General features: G+C 39.9%; 2 protein-coding genes and 1 pseudogene across 2 annotated transcripts; 2 read left to right on the plus strand and 1 right to left on the minus strand.

The window, feature by feature from the left end:
* Window positions 1-1,808: 1,808 nt before the first annotated feature.
* LOC120108258 lies at window positions 1,809-3,950 on the plus strand (annotated as a pseudogene).
* A 2,529-nt stretch (window positions 3,951-6,479) lies between these two features.
* Window positions 6,480-8,175, plus strand: LOC120108259 (probable F-box protein At3g61730; the record flags this gene model as incomplete). Its single annotated transcript, XM_039121842.1, has 6 exons — window positions 6,480-6,693; window positions 6,773-6,827; window positions 6,899-7,112; window positions 7,180-7,296; window positions 7,409-7,850; window positions 7,940-8,175. Coding segments are annotated over 6 exons (1,128 nt in total), but the record flags the coding sequence as incomplete, so codon positions are not given.
* Window positions 8,176-9,335: 1,160 nt separating this feature from the next.
* Window positions 9,336-14,263, minus strand: LOC103702974. The gene is made up of 4 exons (XM_008785647.4): window positions 14,108-14,263; window positions 13,864-13,905; window positions 10,074-10,237; window positions 9,336-9,632 (listed from the first exon to the last, which is right to left on the minus strand). The coding sequence occupies exons 1-4, from the start codon at window positions 14,175-14,177 to the stop codon at window positions 9,615-9,617; spliced, it is 294 nt and encodes a 97-aa protein (XP_008783869.1). The 5' UTR covers window positions 14,178-14,263; the 3' UTR covers window positions 9,336-9,614.
* Between the last annotated feature and the right edge of the window lie 6,605 nt (window positions 14,264-20,868).

Below are 20,868 nucleotides of genomic sequence, written 5' to 3' on the forward strand. Positions count from 1 at the left end.
GGGAAGCCGTGGATAACTTAGAACCCTTATGGACGAAACAATCCTTGATCCTACCCGTCGGGATAAGGGTAGGATGGTAATTGGATTGAGGCTCGGATGTCAGCGGTACGGTGTCTCGCGGTTGACATGGCAGTCCGTACGGACAGGGAGATTAGGCTCGGGCTCTTCGTTGGATAATCCCGCAGGGACAACGTTGATCGGTGCTGCTGAGGTTTTTTACGCAAAATAAAAAAGAGGGAAGGACCGGGTATGCTTTGATTCTTGTAAGGAAACATGGCCATTACAGTCTTTTGCTCTTAACTTTAAGTTCTGGTGTGTTCCCCCTTTCCTGTGCAGTCCCTTATTGTTTTCTCCATGCCTATCAAATTTGTAGGCAGGCTCGTTTGATTCGCGGAAAAAAAAGAGAGAAAAGTGGTGTGGTCAACAAAAAAGTAATAAAATGTCTCTTGTTTGGTTGAAGTTTTCAAAGAAGAGAGATGAAAAAGTTGTATTCTCATAGAAATATGATTCACATATTTCATGGTAAGCCTTTCCCATGAGAAATATGCGAAAGTTACTTTTCCATGAGGCGGAAATCACTATATTTTTATTTTTTTCCAAAAAGGCCCTTCAGCATCAAAGAAGCATTAAAGAGGCATGAAAGACCTAATTTTTATTAAAGACATAATAGAAATTATACATAACTTTCCCATAAAAGTGGATGGCTAACCAAACATAAGCACTTTGAAAATTTGTCACTTTCCCATGATCAACCAAACATGCTAAAAGTACTTTCCTAGGCATCCTCTTTCTCGAAATTTATTCCACAGGAATTATATTCCTAGGAGAAAAAATGCTTCCCGCGAACCAAACGAGCCCATAATGTTCGCCTTTGCCCTTTGCAAACATGTTGGTAATAGGGAGGTGGGCTTTTGGGGTTGAGCAAAATGTATCTATACTTGATTTCTGTTATTGATGGTGATCATCTTCTTGTAAATATTGTAAATGTTTTTCCTTGCAATGAGGACTTTCAATGTTCAATGTTAACAACACTGATTTCTAGGAACTCTTATTCTGTTTTTCCAAAGTACTAATTTGCCGCTGTTTTTCCATTTGTTTTAGTTCCGCTCTTTCTTCTGCTTTCGATCTTCCTCCTTCGATCATTGTTCGATTTTCTGGAAATCCTCTATGGTAAGTCGAGCCTTTGCGGGGCAACATGGCCTTCCTGATTGGACCAAGATCACGATTCACAGGTAAGAATGATGCTTGATGGATGCGTCGTCGACCCCTGTTATTGCCCTTTGGGTAAGTCTTATGCCATAAACTAAATATAATATCATGTATTTCTTCTCTAAATGTTCCTGCAAAATCATATGGACTTCAACTTGATGCTTCCTCTGTGTATGTTTTCATTACTCGCTCGCGTTGCGCAAATTCATTACTCGCTTGCAATTATAAGTGAAATTTGTGCTCTTACTTGGTAAATCTGCTTTTCCCATCATTGTTTCTGAAAATTACTCTAATAATCAATTTATTTGGCTGCTGTGTCATTGATCTTACAAAGAGCATATAAAAGAGAGAGGGGAAAGGAATATCAGATACATAAGAAACTAGGCAAACAAAAGGTGCACATGAAGCATTCCCTTAGCTATTGGAGACTGAGCATCATTGTTGATTTAGTGCATCAGACGAAGTATGTGAACATGTTAGTTCCTATTCCATATTATATCATCTACATTTTCCTCATCTTCTTTTTTCTTCTCCACCTTGTATGGCTGCTATCTTATTTTTTGTGACAAATCTCAACCTATAATGTGATAATATAGATCATGTATGATTGTAAGAAGTTTAAGAGGTTTGACAACTCGTCATCATTATCATCCTCCAGGGATCTGCCTATTCCTGGGAGTGAGCTCTCAGGAATTCATTTTGCCTTGGAATTCCTGCATATGAATACCAAAAGCTTGCTTGATAGCAACCTACAAGATGGTAGATATATATCTGCCAAAGGAAAGGACTAAGGAGGTGGTTGTCATAGGTGGCGGAGATACAGGAACGGACTGCATAGGGACGTCCATACGGCATGGTTGTACGAGCATTATCAATCTAGAACTCCTTTCTCAGCCACCTCGAACAAGAGCTCCAGGCAACTCATGGCCTCAGGTTCTGCTCTGAACCTAAATAACAAGTTTGTCACCCTGCATTTCTAGATTCACTTTTAGGCATATGCTCATGGTGGCCCTTTTTGCGGGTGTCGCTTGGTCGAAGCCTTTTTTTTTTCCAAGTGAATGGAATGATCTAATCATGATGACCATCAGATAAAGAAATCAATTTCCTTATGATCATTTTCAGGTCATTTGAAAGGAATGTGGCCCTCCCCTGCTTACAAGAGTTAAGTTTGCTGTAATGCAACTATACAAGAAAATCCACTGTATGCACGAAGTATGTATTTCCCCTAGAGTTCTGATCCTCCCTGGTTCATTCAGCATTGGACTGGAGGGGGCCAGTTGATTAATCATGGCAATCCATGTATTGTGGGATGGCTATGATTACATGGGACCCGCATAGAACTGGAGAGGATCCAGACTTGCACTAGGCCATGGTTTCTCGCACATAGCATGCCGTCAAGATTTTTTACTACACTGACATCAGATGCAACTGTGCTAACCATCCTATTATTGTTTTTGTAATAAATTAAATTGCAGTGGCCTCGCATTTTCCGTGTTGATTATGGTCACCACGAAGCAGCTGCCAAGTTTGGAAAAGACCCAAGATCTTATGAAGTCCAGACCAAGAGGTTTATAGGAGATGGAAATGGAAATGTTAAGGCACTGGAGGTGGTTCATGTGCATTGGGTTAAGGATGCTTGTGGGAAGTTCCAATTTGAGGAAATCAAGTGGTCAGAGGAAATAATTGAAGCTGATCTGGTGCTCTTAGCCATGGGATTTCTTGGTCCAGAATCAGCGAGTTCTGTTTCCCGAGTTTTTGATCCATGCAGTTGAATATATTCTGTATTTGCGCATGCCCGCCCGCCCACCAACCTCTGCTAAAATCAGTTTCTAAATCATCCATGTGGCCATGATGCTAGGAACGAATGCTATTTTAGATGCGGAAATCTTGCTTGTTGTCAACCACAAAAAGGCAGCCTAGTGCACGGGGCTCTCGCCATTGAAGGGTATGCGCTGGTCGTTACTCACAATAGTCAGTAATTTATTTTATTATCCTTTCATCAACCTCCTTGCATAATTTTAACTACGAGCAACAATCCTCATCCCACCTACTCATGCTCCGCTTGCGAGTGCTTATTTGCACTACGGAATTATTGTGCATAAGCATCCTTGCTCCTCATTTGTTCCTTGTCTCACCATTCATCCTGTTCCACCAAGAAACCCATATAGAAATCTTGTTAATTAAGACCCTCTTTTTTTTGTCATTGCACCTTCCTCGTTCTGACATCCATATTTTCTACGCTTCCTGCATATTTGAACATAAAATTTAACTCCTTCCTTGAATTACTCTGCTTCTACTTGGGTTGCTGTTAGATCAGCAGACATATGATACATACTTTTGTTGCACTGCAAGAATTTAGTAACTCCATTTGCTTATGTACATATACTTAAAGGTGAACTTAATTCGACCTCGAGGCTCATCGCGCAGCTGAAAGCAAAGGGTCGGCCAATCAAGTTCCCTTTACGATATCATTTTTTTTTCTTCTGTGGACTAACTTATATTCAACCAATATATTCTCGCAGACTATTGCAGACCAACTAGGTTTGGAGAGGGACGGCCGATCCAATTTCAAAGCAGTGTATGGGCATTTCTCCACTAATATTGATGGAGTCTTTGCAGCTGGAGACTGCCGACGTGGCCAATCACTGGTTGTTTGGGCTATCTCTGAGGGCCGGCAAGCAGCATGTCAGGTGGATAAATACTTGATGAAAGAAGACACCACCCCAGCAAACACACGGTAGCTGGATAAAGAAAGGAGATGTCTGGTTTATACAATTGGGTAGGTTTGAAATTTGTTTCAGGAATTTGCCTCAGCTTGATGTCTTCATTGTTTTGTTAATATTCTACATAGTTTTACTCTCCTTTTTTTGATTAGTTTTATGGGGCTGAATTGTTATATCTGGGCTTAATAAGCTAGTGGTAACAACGATGGTAATAACTGATGGGAGGCAAAATGGTCCGTCCTGCTCTAGCGCGGAACCATCCAATTTTTGCCAAGTAATGACGTCCTGGCTCAAGCCAGAGCGCCCTGCAGAGTCGATCGAGAGCTGAAGAGGCCCCGTCGACTGTAGGTACCTACAATGACGCCCCTCGAGCCGGGCTCGGGGCGCCTTGTAGAGTCGACCAAGAGCCCAAAAAGCTCCCGCGACCACAGGTATCTATAATAACGCGGGCCCCTCGACCAGAGGCTAGGCCGACCTCAGATCCTGTCGAAGGACGAGCTGACCTCGGCCAAAGGAAGACCGAGTCGACGTCGCCCAAACGCTTACCGAGCTGACCTCGTCAAGCATATGCCGCGGCCTCCCCGACCTTGCCTGCCGCCGCACCCACGCGCGCGCCCATACTCGCACAGGCGGCCGTACATCACAACCTCACTACACCATGCCTTGCTTGCTGATCACGCTATAACGTGTCAACCGGGGGCCATGCTTTGTTGCTCCAGCCATGCTTACTGTCAGGAGTCGTACCCTGTCACATCTGTCAACACCATACTGTCCACAAAGACTGCTCAAATCGTGTGCCTCAAGCAAACTTTGTCTGCACGCCACCGAACCAAAGCCATCTCCTCCTATGATGAGGACAGGCCATACCTCCGCCACCTGGACACCTTGCATGGACTATAAATAGCCAACATCAAGTAACGCATGGGGACTTTCGAACCCACTCAAGATCCACTCTAACTTAAGCATTGGAGGGCCCTCATCGGAATCCCTGGTGAGGCTTTGTGCAAGATCTCTGGAGCGCAAGAGGCGTCATTCTTTCTCCATCCCGGCTGGCGGCTCTCCCGACTACTCCGGCATGGTCACCCTAGACCAAATTTCTAACCACAACAATAACGTTAATACCAACAGCTGCAACGATAATGTTTGAAATCATGAGCGAGAGTTTGCCTTGCGGGCCCCTGTAATATTTGAAACTATTAGACATAGATGTACTTTTTCTGTAAATCTAAAGGCGTTACGATCTTGTTACGTGGCTGGATCAAGTAAACAGATGAAGCCGTACTGTGTAACTGAGGCGTGGGCACGTGGCCCTCAATTTGATCATAATGCCAGAAATGCCCTCCAATGATACTATAAATTACTTGGATCTCCTACGTTTTAGTTTCTATTTAAAATTTTGAACGTAGCCCTCCAAGCGCCTACAAATAGAGGGAGGGGATGGGTCTTTGGCCATCTCGTCACAGGCTTCTCCCCCGAGTTCCAGCGATCTCACAGGAAAGAGAGGATCCGAGGAAAAGAGAAAGGCAAGTAGAAGAAGGAGGAGGCGACGAGATGCAACCATCGAGGAAAAGAGAGAGGGGAGGCGGGGCGATCCAGAGATCGAAAAAGAGAGAGCGAACTATCTCGTCTTGCACCTCTCCTCATCCCAACTTCCTCACTTGCCGCTCCGGCTTCAACTGGTTCTCTCTCTCTCTCTCTCTCTCTCTCTCTCTCTCTCTCATCTTGGAGTTTCTCTAATAGAACTATAAAATTCCACTGAATCCATGCTTAGATTACTGATCTTGGTCATAGCAACTTGATTCTAGCGATCCGTGTAACAATCTGTGAATCGAGAAGTTTTAGTTTTAGATTCAAATTATATGTATAAAGCTATATCAGACCTGGAGCTCTAGAAATCTAATCGATTCAAGCCGTTTAAGCTTGTCTGTTTTGATCCGATTTGTCCCGTTGGGAAAATCGAGATTAAATTTTCTCATATCGCGGATCGGCGCAGCTCCTGCTGCAAATGATCTGAAATGCACGTACCGACGCCGATTAGAAGATATGGATCTAATGGAAAATTCCTGATGTTAGTTTTTCCTTCTTTCTTCATTTCAAAGCTTCCCGCTTACGTTTCTCGTTACACAAAAAGCCATTTACAGTCTGTTACAAACGAATCTGGGCCGTCCATGAGCCGCTTCATCTCCGTAGGCGGACAGAAGCCTTCGATTCATTCACTCAGTTAATACCTGCCGTCTGATCTGTGCAGGTCGTAGTCCGTAACTGTATTTCCTCCTTCCATCCCAAGCAGCGGGAACCCAGAAATTCAAATAATAATAATAAAAAAAAATCAACGACCCCATGTCTCTCTCGAACTTGCCCTCTCCCGTCCCCTTTTGGCGGCGAGTGAGCTGAAACCAAAAGGACGTCCGCAGAATGCCGTCAGCTAACCGCAGTTTTTTATTTTATCTATTTTTTTGGACGGAAGGATTTCATACTGTCTTCGATTAAATAAATAAGAAAAACGAATGAATTGATCTACTATTTTTCTCTTTTGTTCTACTTTGAGAAAAAAATAAAAGGTATGAGGCGGACATATGGACGGAGGTGGCCAAGTACTTGGACGGGAAGGATCTGGCGAGGCTGGGGATGACCAATCGGTGGTTCCACCGTCTGATCATGGAGGACAGCATCTGGAAGTACGCCTGCCTTCGCGACCTCCAGGTGCCTCCTCCTCGACACGTGTCCTTCACCTGGAAGCAGCTCTACAAATCCGCCTTTGGTACTCCGTACTCGTACGAATCTTTCCCATGTAACACCCATCCAGACCGTCCAACTGACGCGTGTCCGTTTGTACGCAGACGGCAGCCACGCGTACTGCTTCCGTCAACAGGAGAAGCACATAGGTGAGCAGCCGTAATTTAACGTCGGCCTGTTACCTGCGGTTGGTATTTGACGTCGTTTTGACGGACATTAGATTGGATGAGGATCGGCGGTTTCGTCTTGGAAACGCCGTCTGTGCTGCTGACGGAGAAGCTGGTGCTGCCCAAGAAGCTGCCCAAGCCTGAAGGGAACCCGGAGCGGACCATCCAGACCTTCGGCACGTGCGTCTTAACTAACGTCAGAACCGGAATATGGCTCGCTGGTACCATATCCCCCGCCCTGCATCCTTTCTCATTTCAAGGACTGCGGATCCGGACCGTTTGATCTCCCGATTTGCCCTCAGACGGGACGACTATGATTCTGTTAATCTCAATGGACGTTTCAGATCTGCAGCTGGTCCGATGCCCCGTCTGCAACCTCAACACCTGCGAAGGTATGGGACCGAGCCAAGAAACACACCCCCATCTTGCCTGTGTCCACGAAGGCACCCCCAGGCTTCACGGTGCGTCATCGCTCCCAAGCGACGACGGTCAGGCTGATACATATAACGCAAAAGATTGGACGGCCGGAAGAGGCTTAGATGATCGGACGGCCGAGATGATATGATTCTTCAGTCCAATCATTGTGATTTGATCCGCTCTCCTTTTTTTTATTATTACTTTTTTTTGCATGCAGGAACGATGCAGGTATTGGACGCGAGGCACGTGGAGCTGTTCCTGGAGGAGGGGTACAGGAACGGGAGCTGGGAGTACGAGGACATCGGGATCCACCGGATCGAGAAGCCCTCCGACACGGCCACCGGGGGAATCTTCGAAATCAAATACCTCACCTCTCCCTGCACCGCCGGTAACCATCACTCTCATCTCTACCTCAGTCCTATCTTTTGTAATGGTCGCAATGGAAAACGAGCTGCTGCTGCTGCTGCTGCTGGTGTTGGTGGTGTTATAGGGGTGTTGGATGTGAAGTCGTGGATCGGGCAGCCCAGCGACTGGCAGCCCAAGGCCAGGCTCTGCCTTCACGCTGTCGCCGTCAACACCAACCTCCAGCCAAACGAGGGTGAGCAAGTAACTCGCATGAAGCAAAATAATACCCCTTCTTTTTGGTTCTAGTCTGTCTAATAGAATGGGCTGCGTGCGCGTACGCAGGGCTTCAAGTGAAATTCCAGGCGATGAGGAGCAGAGGAGCTGATGGAGAGGTAGTTTCCATAAGAATCTCCCAGCAGCTCATTTAGCTTCTAGTGTCATTTTACAGATAACCGGCGTTCTTAGATGTATATAGGACTAATTTTTTTAGATGCATGGGATCTCCGCCAAAACTAAAGAAATTCATTTGGCGGAAATTTTGGGGCGAAAGCCACTCCGTATTACTATAGTGCAGTACACGATATGTGCGTTCCCATTTGCCTATTGCTCGTGATCTTTTAGTGATATATGCAGTAAATAGATGCAGCTGGCCGAGTAAAACAGAGAAAGTAAATAGAATTCTGGGCTCTCATTTTACTGGACAAAGTGACAACTTTTTGCAACACGTCAATCACCTCATTAACTTCCTGTGGGCCTCGTGCATCCTGCACTTATTTCAGTGATTGCCCACAGAAAGAAGATGAGCTGATTAGCATGGCGCATGCGGTGTATAGCATAATTTGCCACTTTAGAAACAGCATTCAAGCTTCAGAAGACTAGTAACATGGATACGCTCATATAAACCACTCACTAAGAGTTTCTAAGTAGGTTCATCTTCTAAGCATTTATTCGTTAATGTTTTGGTGATTAGGGCGTAACCTTTTATGCTCTTGTTTTGACCTTATACTACATTTGGGAATTGGGATAGAGCATAGCCGCAAGTCCATGTCCACTGCCTTTGCCGCCCATCGTTCTCAAACCTGGCGACCCGCATGATCCGTAATCCATAGACCTGGGCAGCCCGCATGACATGAAAACGCTGCTATATTGGATTTATAATTTATTTTGGGGTACAGTTTTGCAAAGTTCTATTACAAGGTTGTGTCGATGGTGGGATACCGTAAAAATATGATAATCCCAATACACAATGAAAATGCCTAGTCGTGAGAAGGAAAAAATAGGCGACACGGGTAACCATCTATATAAATCCATCTCAAATCCAAACAAAATGAAAACTTCCAAATTACCATAAATGTAGAACATATTAGATCAATCGAATGAATGGGCATTCATATACAAGCCCTAGAAAAGCTTATAGACTACGAGGCTTGTCCAATTGGTCCAGCCCGGAAGAATGGATACTAAAATTCAAGTGCTGTTCGGGTCTGAATACTCTCTTGCAACACCCTCCTTCCTCCTTTAGTAACCCTTCCCCATGTATCTATACTAGAATGAAATGCAGAATGCTAAAAAAATAAAATATACTAAAAAAAACCCATCAAAAATATAGATGATAATGTAGAACGAGGAGTTCTGCCTCTCACTTTTTGGTCTCTGTACCTGGCATATCTTTATGTTCCTTCCAAGGAGTCAATCTAGGCTTGAAGCTAAGCTTACATCATCATGCCGAACGTACCTCTAATTCAAGTAAAAGAACTATGATAACTGGTTTAGAGAAGTACAGGCAGTAGCAAATTATTCCAAAGGGACATTGTCAAATGTGGCATAAAGTTACAGTTCTGAGCAGCAGTAAAGAAACAACAATGCATTAAACCTCCATATTCTGGAGTATTCATTTGATAAATGCCTTGGAACCATGTTTTTTTTCATACTTTCACAAGATTCAATCATCAACCTCCAGTAACATACAGAATCAGCATGTAATCTTATCTGTGATGCTAACAGACAGCATCCAGAGTCAAAAGCAGCCACCCAGCTGCCAAAAAAATAAAAATTCCCATCAGAATCAGATATACTCATTCAAAAAAAAAAAGATCAGACTAATCATCTAAAAGAGCATATCAATTTTAATGTGCCCTAACTATGTGGCTATTCAGAGGTAAGTGTTATTTGCAAGGGATTGGGCCGTTCACAGAAGGCTGCATCTATTCAGCGCCACATAGGAAGCAGATAAGTGAAAGGTGTTTCATAGAGGACAATTCTAAATTTCAGCTATTAGTATAATCCATACAATATAAGCATAGAAATTTTGAGCTTCCAGCCACCATAGAAGCATGTGTTTGCAACAGTATGTAGTCTAAATTACAAGATATAAGAAAGGTTTTGACCTTTGCATGAAGCACAAGGAACTACAAAGAAAAACGGATCATGAAGTGCCTTAAAAAGGAAAAAGAATCATGAAAGGAAATTAGCGTACCAATATGGCCTCAATTTCTTTCTCTGAGACTGGTGTACGCTTTGGTAAGAGTGAAGCCTTCCCACCTATGGCAGTGTTGCTGGGTGGGGCAGGAACATCTGATTTGAATCGGTAATTTGGAATCCCACCAGATGATGGGGGTAATTGTGGTTGGGATGCCACATCTATAAATGGAATACAATTGTGAATTTGTGATAATGTGGACAGAAAAGAAAGATTACAGAATAGTTAATTAATAAAAAATGTAACAACAAGATCTCGTGCATAATTTGTTGAAAATGAAAACAACTTTCTTTGTACCAAAACAAACATGTTTTCTTATTCAATACATATAACAGAACTAAGAAGAGCATAAAAAAAGAGAAATGGAGACAGCTGAGCGGTCTAACAATTGTACAGGATCTATCTCTCAAGCCACAACTTCAGCAACTTTGGGATATATATCAACTTTGCAAATATGTTAATTATACATATAATTAACCAGCCCGTTAATGATACACATAATATACACCAATCCACCATAACTGGTATCATGGCACATTATAAGTGATACAAACCCCAGACAGTCTGAACCAATTTCTTATTCATGCTCAAGACCAGATAGTTCTTAACTTGAAAGTTGAAACATGTAGAATAAATGAATAATGGTGACTGCAAAGAGATTTTCCAATTAAGCCAAATTATGTTCAGACTTGATATAAGCAGCATCAAAGTCCTGAAGAAACCCTACATTGTAAAAATACAATTCAACCCAATCGCTTATATTCTCATGAAATACAAGATTAAGATTAACAAAAAGCAATATCTTGAATATTGCAGAGCATCTGCATTATTTTGTCATTAGGAAAATTTATCCTTATGAGAGGTCTTCAACAACACAAATCCAAATGGGGTCATGGTCCGCTACCATATATTATGCTTCTATTTATTACCAAATCAAACATAGCAAATATATAAATATCTAATACAAATATATAAACATCTAATCATTTCCTCCATCAGAAGCCTGCCAATCTGCACAAAAATGACTTTTCAACATTAGGGCAGGAACAGGCCTTTAAACACTCACAGGCTAATTATCGAAAATAACTCCGTAGGGAATCATAATTTAAAAAAAAAGTTCAACAGCGTGATTTAATAAAGAAATTAATTCTAACTCATAAAGAAGATGCAAAATTATAGTGTGCGCAACTGCATGCTGGAACTAGTGAAAATGGTTATTTAGAAACTAAGTATACCTTTATATGCAGATAATTCAGAAAATTTGTCAACCATTGAATAGTTGGCAATATATTTAATTCTTCATAAAAATTTTGCATACAGTCAGATTTTTGTAATCTTAAATGATTTTCAACATTTTAGAGAGAATAATGCCAATAAAATTTATTCATGATTGGAAGAACAAATTGATTAGGCACTCTAACTGCAAGCAAAAATGAAATCACATAATTGATGAGTAGATAAATCAAGCATTAAGTTTTGACATGCTGCAGATACAAAAACAGCATTAGGATCCAGGGGCGCAACTTATTTTGCTCTATGACCTTCTATTTCAATCCATGCTACTATACAAGCAAAGTCCCTGCTGTCCAGCCAACCATGCGTATGATATAGTTTCTCAAATATGTTTTCATGAATTGTTCAAGCGAACAAGATGGAATCCACGGGTGCATATACTATCTTCGCTTCATGAATTGCTTACTCTATACTACTTTATAGAGGCAAAATCACCTGCAGGTTTTTGTGCATGCCACCATGCGATAACACAATGTCTCACATATGTTAGCATCAAATGTCCAAGTAACAAGGAAAAACCAAATGATAAAAGAATTTTTTTATCCATGCTACTATACAAGCAAAGTCCCTGCTGTCCAGCCAACCATGCGTATAATATAGTTTCTCAAATATGTTTTCGTGAATTGTTCAAGCGAACAAGATGGAATCCACGGGTGCATATACTATCTTCGCTTCATGAATTGCTTACTCTATACTACTTTATAGAGGCAAAATCACCTGCAGGTTTTTGTGCATGCCACCATGCGATAACACAATGTCTCACATATGTTAGCATCAAACGTCCAAGTAACAAGGAAAAACCAAATGATAAAAGAATTTTTTTCTTAGTCCTTAGCTTAAGAAGCAAGGGAGTTGATTGCCAAAAACAAAAACCATTCACTTATAAAATACTCTTTCGTTAAAGTGTTTGCGTGAACTATTCCAATGGAAAGTCAAAGATAGAAAATAAACTTCGGATGTTAACCATCATCTCAGGGAACAAGTCAGGAAACCATGCCAACATGCTAGCATCATTAAGAAACAGGCAATGATATTGCCATAAACAGGATACCAACAAAACTATATCTAGTGCATGAGTATTCCACTAGGGTCAAGGAAATGGGCTTCAAGCTGCAGCCTGTGCAGGATTTTGCAAAAGAACACTCTGTGCTAGACTAGGTGGATGCTGCTTATAAATAGGTTAGCTTGTTGATGATTCTCTGTAATGGAGGATGGAACGTGTAGAAGTAGACCTCTACTTTCTCTGGGCAATGATGGTGAATCACTAGGTGAAGGTTCATGTATTCTCAAATGCACTGGATGTGGTCGAGTCAGTGATTCTTCTTAAATCTGAGTACTATCATTTGAAAGATGGGAAAATGAGGCAGGGGTACAATCAGATTATCATAAACTAGTTAAAATCTTTGGTTTGAATAATTCACCATATATTTTAAATGATTTTTTAAAGTATTTTGCATTTATTAAAAATTTTTCATCATTTTTTTTTAAAAAAAGATCTTCCTTAGTGAGATCGTCTTAGGCCCCAAAATGCATTGGGCCGCCCCTGGGCTCAAGTTGGTTCCTTGAATGAGAAACCTTTGATCTATTCTTAAGAAGTCTAGGTGACTCGACCTCTTGAAGATCAAATCAAACCGCTTGCTCAGGTTAGGTAGGGTTCTCCCTCGCTCCTTTCACCTTACCCTCTAGCATTCTGTATTTTGAGGCTTAATCATTTTGAAATCTTCGACAAGGATAACAATGCTAGCTTTGTACACAAATTCACATCCACCTCCCCCCCCCCCCCCCCCCCCCCCCCCCAAAAAAAAAAAAAGATGATGTCAAGGTTTTTTTTTTCTCTCTCTTATGTTAAAAACATCACGATTTTGTAATGACACTTTCAAAACATAACCCACATCAAGCCTTCAAAAAAAAAAAAAAAAAACTCTAGGTCCAATAGTATGACAGTAAACCCTTTCGCAAGAGAACAGGATGCATAATATTTTGACCAAAATTAGCAAAAAACAACAAAAGACCAGCAGGAATTGGTCATTTCTTCTATATACTGGGGTTTAGGCCAATAATTAAACCCTAGGCTAACCGATAGAGACTCCGTAACTGATATTCTCTTCAATCAACAAATGCTACAGACAACAAGGACCACCTCTTAAATCCCTCGTATATCAAATTGATTATAAAAAATTCCTACTCTTAACACAGCAAAAACAAAACAAGTACTTCTTTTCGTATATCTTTACTAGATTGCTGAAGGGACAATTAAAGCACAATCTAGATCAATAATCCCCATAAAGTTTCGAAACGCATGCGATGGAACAGATATCCAGATGACGCCATGTCAAGCATAAAAAAACGAATTAAGTTCTTTTGCAAGAATATCGAAACTTCAACAAACATAAAAATAATAAATGGAGCAATTCAAAACAACCTTGCAATCAAATTTTCTTCGAATCACATATAAGCAAATAATTTTCTTGATTAGATTACGAAATAAACTTACTCGATTGAGAGAACAATATTTGCTCAGATGCGGTAGATGATCCTAAAAAAGAAATCAAAACAAATAATTGACAGTCAGAAATTAAAAACAAATTAGACGGGTGCAAAGAAACTATAAGAATCCCTAACAATCGAAAAGAAAAATCTTGAAGTTTAACGGAAAACATTCATCAAGAAAAAAACAAAGAAAAAGGAGAGATTAGGGCAATGCAATCGGTAAATGGAGAGGAGAAACGGGATCAGACCTTGGGGATTAGGATGCCTCTGTGGGAATTTAATTCGAGGAATCCTCTTCATCACATGCATCCCAGACATCTCCTTTCTCTCCCTCGCTCTCGCTTCTGATGTGTTCTTACCGTAGGGAGAAACTTCTTCCGTCTCGCCGTCTCTTGGATCTCCTGATCTATATTTCGCTCCCCATCGTACGACAACGGACGAACCGGTGCATGACCCATTGGTTTGGGCGAACCGGATTCCTTAGACTGAACCGGTCCACATGGGTAGTTACGAGTTGACGAATCGGGGTCGCCACGCTGAACCGGATTCCTTAGACTGAACCGGTCCACATGGGTAGTTACGAGTTGACGAATCGGGGTCGCCACGCTGCAACAATTTTTGAGGCAGGTGTTACAATCAGAGGTGGCAATCGGGTTAGATCGGGTCATATATGAATTGAATTGCAAATTTTAGATTGCAAATCAGATCAAAAATTCATCAATATAATTTAGTTTAATTATTAAATAGGTTAAATTTTTAGATTTAAATCTAATTTGTTTATTAAACAGGTAATCTTATTCGACCTACATAATCATTTATTAAACAGGTCAAGTCAAGTTAAATGGCTAATAGATATTTAATGGATTAAATAGATTTAAACAGGTTAAACAAGCTAAGCGAGTCAAATTAAATAAGTTAAGTAAGTTTTTAAAAAAGTTAAACAGATTTAAAATATATTAGATAATTGGGTTTGACCCAATCTAATTATTAAATGGATCAAAACGAGTTAAATGGGTACAAATATAAATCTGAATCCAACTCATTTAAGAAATAGGTCTGGATGGGTTGACCCATTTATGACCTAAATCGTTTTATGTCAAATCTAAACTTGCTTAAAATAGATCGTTCATGGGTCAAATTGACGGATCATAAATTGCCACCCCCATTAGTGTGGTATAACAGATGTACAGTTAGAGCTAGGTTCTATCTAGATCTGCAGTTGAACTCGCTCATTAGCTAAAATTTGGATGAGAATTTTTAAATTTAGATTAGATTTAGGCTTAGAGAATCATTGTTCAATTTCAATTCAACCTAATACCGACCCAAATTGACCCAACACATGCATGCATAAATAAATGATTTATATTTATACTTTTATAAATTATATATTTTGTTATATCTTAGTTTTGTTAAATTATATATTAGTGTGCCATAGAAATTAATGAATAGCTAAGATCTCGACCCGACATGCATTAATGCAACAAGAAATGTTCTAAATCTTTCCTTTATCTTAAGTTTCTATTCAATTCAGTCTAATCTAATTAGAGTGGCGCAACCGAAACGGATATGAATATCTCAATCCAATCCAAATTGGTTAGAGCAATCCCATCTCGAGACCGGTCCAGCTTGGGTTAGGATCAAGAGTTTCAGTTTGACTTTATCCTTAATCTAACTCAACCTACTGAGTTGCAACCCTAATTATAAGAAAATGATAAAATGTATATTTATCTACTAATTTATGAATAACCAGCTTGGGTTCACATAGGGCTCGTTTGGTTCGCTGGAAGCATTTTTCCTCCTAGAAATATGATTCCTGAGAAGAAGATTCCTAAGAAGAGAATGCCTGGAAATGTACTTTTGGCATATTTGGTTAAACATGCGAAAGTGACAGATTTCCAGAGTGCTTATGTTTGGTTGACCATCCACTTTCCTGAAAAAATTATATGTAATTCCTATTATACCCTTAATGAAAATTAGATTTTTAATGCTTCTTTAATGCTAAAGGGCCTTTTTGGAAAAAAAATAAAAAATGGAGTGATTCCGCCTATGATAAAGTAACTTTTCCATGAATGTGGGAAACATATTTATATGGAAATACAACTTTTCTATCTTTCTCCTTTAAAAACTCCAACCAAACACGAGGCATCTCATTACTTATCCGTTGACCACACTTTTTTCCTCTCTTTTTTTCCGCGGACTAAACGAGCCCATAGAGTTCATCTTGGATGGGAACCAAACCAAGAAGAGCACAACCAATAGGAAGAATGGGAGATGTTGGCGGTTCTCTCACCTCATGGCTTACAAGATGCGACATATTTAGGTGATCTACAACATAGATTATTCAAAATCAAAGAATCACAGGCCTACATGTTCCAACATCCATGCATGACTTCTATCCTGGGTAAGGAGGTCCAGCAATATTTTCAGGCCAATTCCATTTACAAAAGCATCCTATTTTAATGCTAGCGCAGCTCAAAAATTTCACGTGAAAAAGCAAAAAAAAAAAACTCATTTGATATATAATTTTCAATTTATTATGCGGCACATTGAATCACTGATGTTAATCCAAAAGAGGCAATAGCATTGCACCAAACACAATTCTTCGATCGAGAGCCACTAAAACATTAACTTAATACTCTAATCTATCTCGATCATTAAAATCTCTTGGGAGCAAGATCTTTCATAAATAACAGAATTTTCATCTTTGTCAAGCCCACCAACCTGGCCCACGCCCGTGCAGAGGCTAGTAGTCAGTTCAAAGCTGGAAGTTCATCGGCTTCATAGTCGTAGAACGACCTTGACGTCCAAATGCCCGTCATTAAACTGCACCTAAGCCTCTCCAAATATAGAGATTATTCGTTGTCTTGGTTATCGTGTCATCTTCTCCATGAGATCCGTTATTTCCACGTATCAACGTTCTTCACGTTCTTATCCTCGTGCCGAAAAAGTCTTGCGCGATCAGCGGGAGAATGTCATGGGGGGACAAAACAGCACTATTCTCCGGGCGACCGGGTTAGCCAACGCCTTTCCAACACGTGTTCCACACGGGCTTAATTTGTAGCCAGTTTGGACCGAGGAGACGTAAGCCATGCATCATGTGAACTCGAAAAAGAAAAAAAAGAAAAAAACGGGGAGAGAGAGAGAGAGAGCTAAGTATTTTGATGAAGAGGGAGGCTCCCGATTTTTATTAAAAAAGAAAGTTTGCAAAAACTAGAGAGAGAGAGAGAGAGAGCGAGAGAGAGCTAAGTAACTAAATGTCACGTTTCCTTCCAAGATGGCGCCCACTTAAAACAAAACAACAACAAAGAAAAAAAAGAAGGAAATGAAAGGAAAAAAAAAATAATGTTCCACCCTCCTATAAAAAACTAGAGTGTGGTACAAGTGATGTACCTATTCTCCTAAAAGAAAATAAAAAGATGAGATTCAACCAAATAATAATAGTAATAATAAATATGATAGGAAAGGTTTGAACGCTGGTGTCTAATCTTGTAGTAGTTTACATCTAGCTTCCCCAGCGTGATTCCCTTTTTTTTTTAATTTTGTTGGGTCGTACCAGCTGCCTTACAAACTCTTGTACAAACACAACTCCCTGCATTCCTAGCAAAAAAAAAAGAAAAGAAAAAAAAAACAACTTCCTTGCATCCTGTCGTTATAATATCTCTTGAGGCGTCTAGATAACTTTGATAACGCCTCCCACAAAATGGATCCACTATGATAGTTGGCCACTCAATTAACAGTGCTATCTGCCTTCTTATAAAGATATGGAGATGTAACCTTTAAAAATATAGAGAATTAGAGATAAAATATATAGATAAATTAAAAAAAATGTGAAAATACAGATATAGAAACATAGATGGATAAACATTAATCCTCATGACTGGGCAGATCAGAAGGGTAAAATAAATCTTTCATGTGACACAAAAGCATTGGCCCTCCATGACACGGTCACATAAAAGTTCATTCAAGATAAGAGGATTGTTAGTGACAATGATTATCCCACATCTATTTTTCTAAAAAAAAAGATAAAATAAATATCATTAAGAAGATGGTATTTATTTTTCCATACTGGATTATCGAGCAGAGATAATATAAAATTATTATTTCTTAACAAAATACTCTCATATAATAAATATATTAATATATTTATTAATAAATATTAATTATTTAAAATAATTAAAAATTATTTATTAATTATAAAATAAATCTAATATAAGATTTATTGAAAAATTAATATATGTATTTATATATCCAAAAATTACTAAAATTTATTTATAATGAGAAATATATTTTCTAATATATATAATTAATTTAAAAATATTTATTAACTCATATAAATATATTTTAATATTCAAAATAACCAATACTTATAAAAATTATATAAGTTGGACATAAATGACCAACAAATGAATCGAAAAAAAAATATTATTACTTGTATTATTTATTTAAAAATATTGTTAAAAATTTGACAATATTTCTACATAAGATTACTTCTAACCAAGCATAATAAACTTTTTTTTGTGCTATTTTTTAGAGTAATTTTTCTATCAAATCAACCAAACATAATAAAAATTTATTCTCTACTATAATTATTTTTTAAAATAAATAGTCTTTAGAAACCATCAAGTTATACATCATCTGATGTATCCCAACCAAACGAACCGACGACGAAAGCCGGTGGAGAGTGAGATTTCGTATGTTTTTTAGACTCAAGTTTGCACTTTGCCTTGAAAAAGTCGATGAAAGCTAGCTGCTATTTTAGTCTCCTTTAGGTGCATTTTTGTTGTTATCCGGTGTGCATGGTTGTTCTTAGTTCTCAAAGATAGCGATTGGTCTCCAAACGCAACCTCGGAGGACGAGATGCCCTTTCCACAAGACCGTACGCATTACATTGCATATAAACACTATGCAGTCATTAGATATTATATTTGGCACAAATCCAAGCTTGCAGAAAGATACTGACTTTTACACTAAATCGTTCACATCCATTGAGAAGCTAATCATCAGCTTATGACTGTGTGATCGAGGTAACTTAGAATAGAATAACAGCATGGTTTTTTGTTACCTGTCAGGCTTAATTTGTGGGGCAGCTACATTCCTAAAGACATGCAAATGGCCACAGTTTAAGATAGATAATAGAGTGAAAGAGAACTAACAGTCTGTTCTGTGATTGTTTTTGGGAACTATCTCTGACGTTTTGAATATTGGTATATCATAGCAGTCACTAGGAATAGAAGATCTCATCATACCCATCACTCATTAAGAAGAAGGTACATGCCCTCAGCAGCAGTTAATAATTTAGTTAAGTGCAACATGATTCATCTCCAAATGTTTTTTTTTTTTCATGAAATCCATCGCTGTATATTTATCCAGGCGCCCTATATACTTGGAATACACCACGTAATATTCGAACTAAGAATCTCCAATTGTTAAGCAAAGAGATTTAACCATTGGAATAAGCATTTATGGGTGCTAAAACTAACATAAAGGCTAGTGGGATCAAGTCATCCATATCCATTTGTTATTAAAAATATATTATATATTCAACTAGGAGTTCACATGATGCCATCATGCATATGGGTTGTATATATCCCATTTGTTTTACATAGTAAGGACCAGGGCCTTGATTATTTATATATTCATTTGCTTTACAAGGCTTTGATTCAAATGCCGAGTAGTTTTTTTGTCTTTTTTTTTTTTTTAAACGGCATTCATATAGCGCTTCCGTAGGTACAATCTGCAGAAGAAATAAGATGATACAAAGAAAATAAAATCTTAGTGGCACTCGTCCAAAGAATCACTTCGAAGTGCTGAGCAACATAGGAGATAACCCAGTCTGCAGGTCTGTTAGCCTCCAGATACACATGTGCTACCTGAAAGGAACACATCGTCCTAACCAATCTGCTAGTCTTCCAAATCAGTGGGTGCGTCTCCAAATCGATCCACACTCCAAATCCAATTGATCACCGTGGAGGAATCCCCCTCAAGGTATATTAATTCTATTAGCATCAAGTATCCTCCTCGCATAGAAGATACCCTTCTACGTGTTGAGAGGCTTGAAAGCACTCACCCTTAGATCGTACTATTCCCTTTCCTGGATCCAAACTGCGGAAAGACGAATCGAGAAGAAGAAGTAGTAGAGAATAAAATCAAACGATCACAAAGACAACAATTTTACGTGGTTCACCCCAATACGGGTTACGTCCACGGAGGCCACACGCACAGATTCAATATATTCAGCAAGGGTTACAATGATCTCTCTTCCTGTTAGAGATTGCACACCTAGGGCTTACAAGAGAGATAGGACTCCAAAAGAAACTCACTACGGCCGCTCTCATCTCACCTAGGGTTCACCAAAAAACCCTATTTATAGGTTTTCAACACATAAGGAAACTTCCCTACGAAAAACCCTAAGTCAAAAAAATCCATCTTGCCATCGTTTCAATCAATCCCGTGATCAGGAGTCGACTCTTCACTTTCAGGGGTCGACTCCTAATAAGTTCGAGTCGACTCGGACATCCTCGGGTCGACTCCAAGTATCAGCACCGAAACTGGCACGCTCTGTCTTCCTGAGCTGGAGTCGACTCCTGCAGGGCTGGAGTCGACTCCTGCAGGGCTGGAGTCGACTCCTGCAGGACTGGAGTCGACTCCTGCAGGCAACCCAAAAAAACTGCTCTCTGTTTCTTCACTGTGGCAGATGCGAGTCGACCCTCTCATCTCTGGGGTCGACTCAAGCTTCACATGAGTCGACTCCTAGATGCTAGGGTCGACTCCATTCAGTTGGCACAGAATTTTTTCAAGCAAACTTGAGCCGAATTCAATTTGCGGTCGTTTCGAGTTTCGAGGCACATTTTCTCAACAATCTCCCACTTGCCGAGAAACAAGCCTGAAATAACCGTAACCCCATCAGCAACATGATCTCCAAATCAGCCTCTATGTGTGTGAACCTCTGTCTTCACTTCTAGCTGTGAAGATGTCACGACCCCCGCCCCGTTCCCGGCGGGCCGCCGCG

This window comes from Phoenix dactylifera, unplaced genomic scaffold (genome assembly GCF_009389715.1).
Source record: "Phoenix dactylifera cultivar Barhee BC4 unplaced genomic scaffold, palm_55x_up_171113_PBpolish2nd_filt_p 001240F, whole genome shotgun sequence".
NCBI lineage: Eukaryota > Viridiplantae > Streptophyta > Magnoliopsida > Arecales > Arecaceae > Phoenix > Phoenix dactylifera.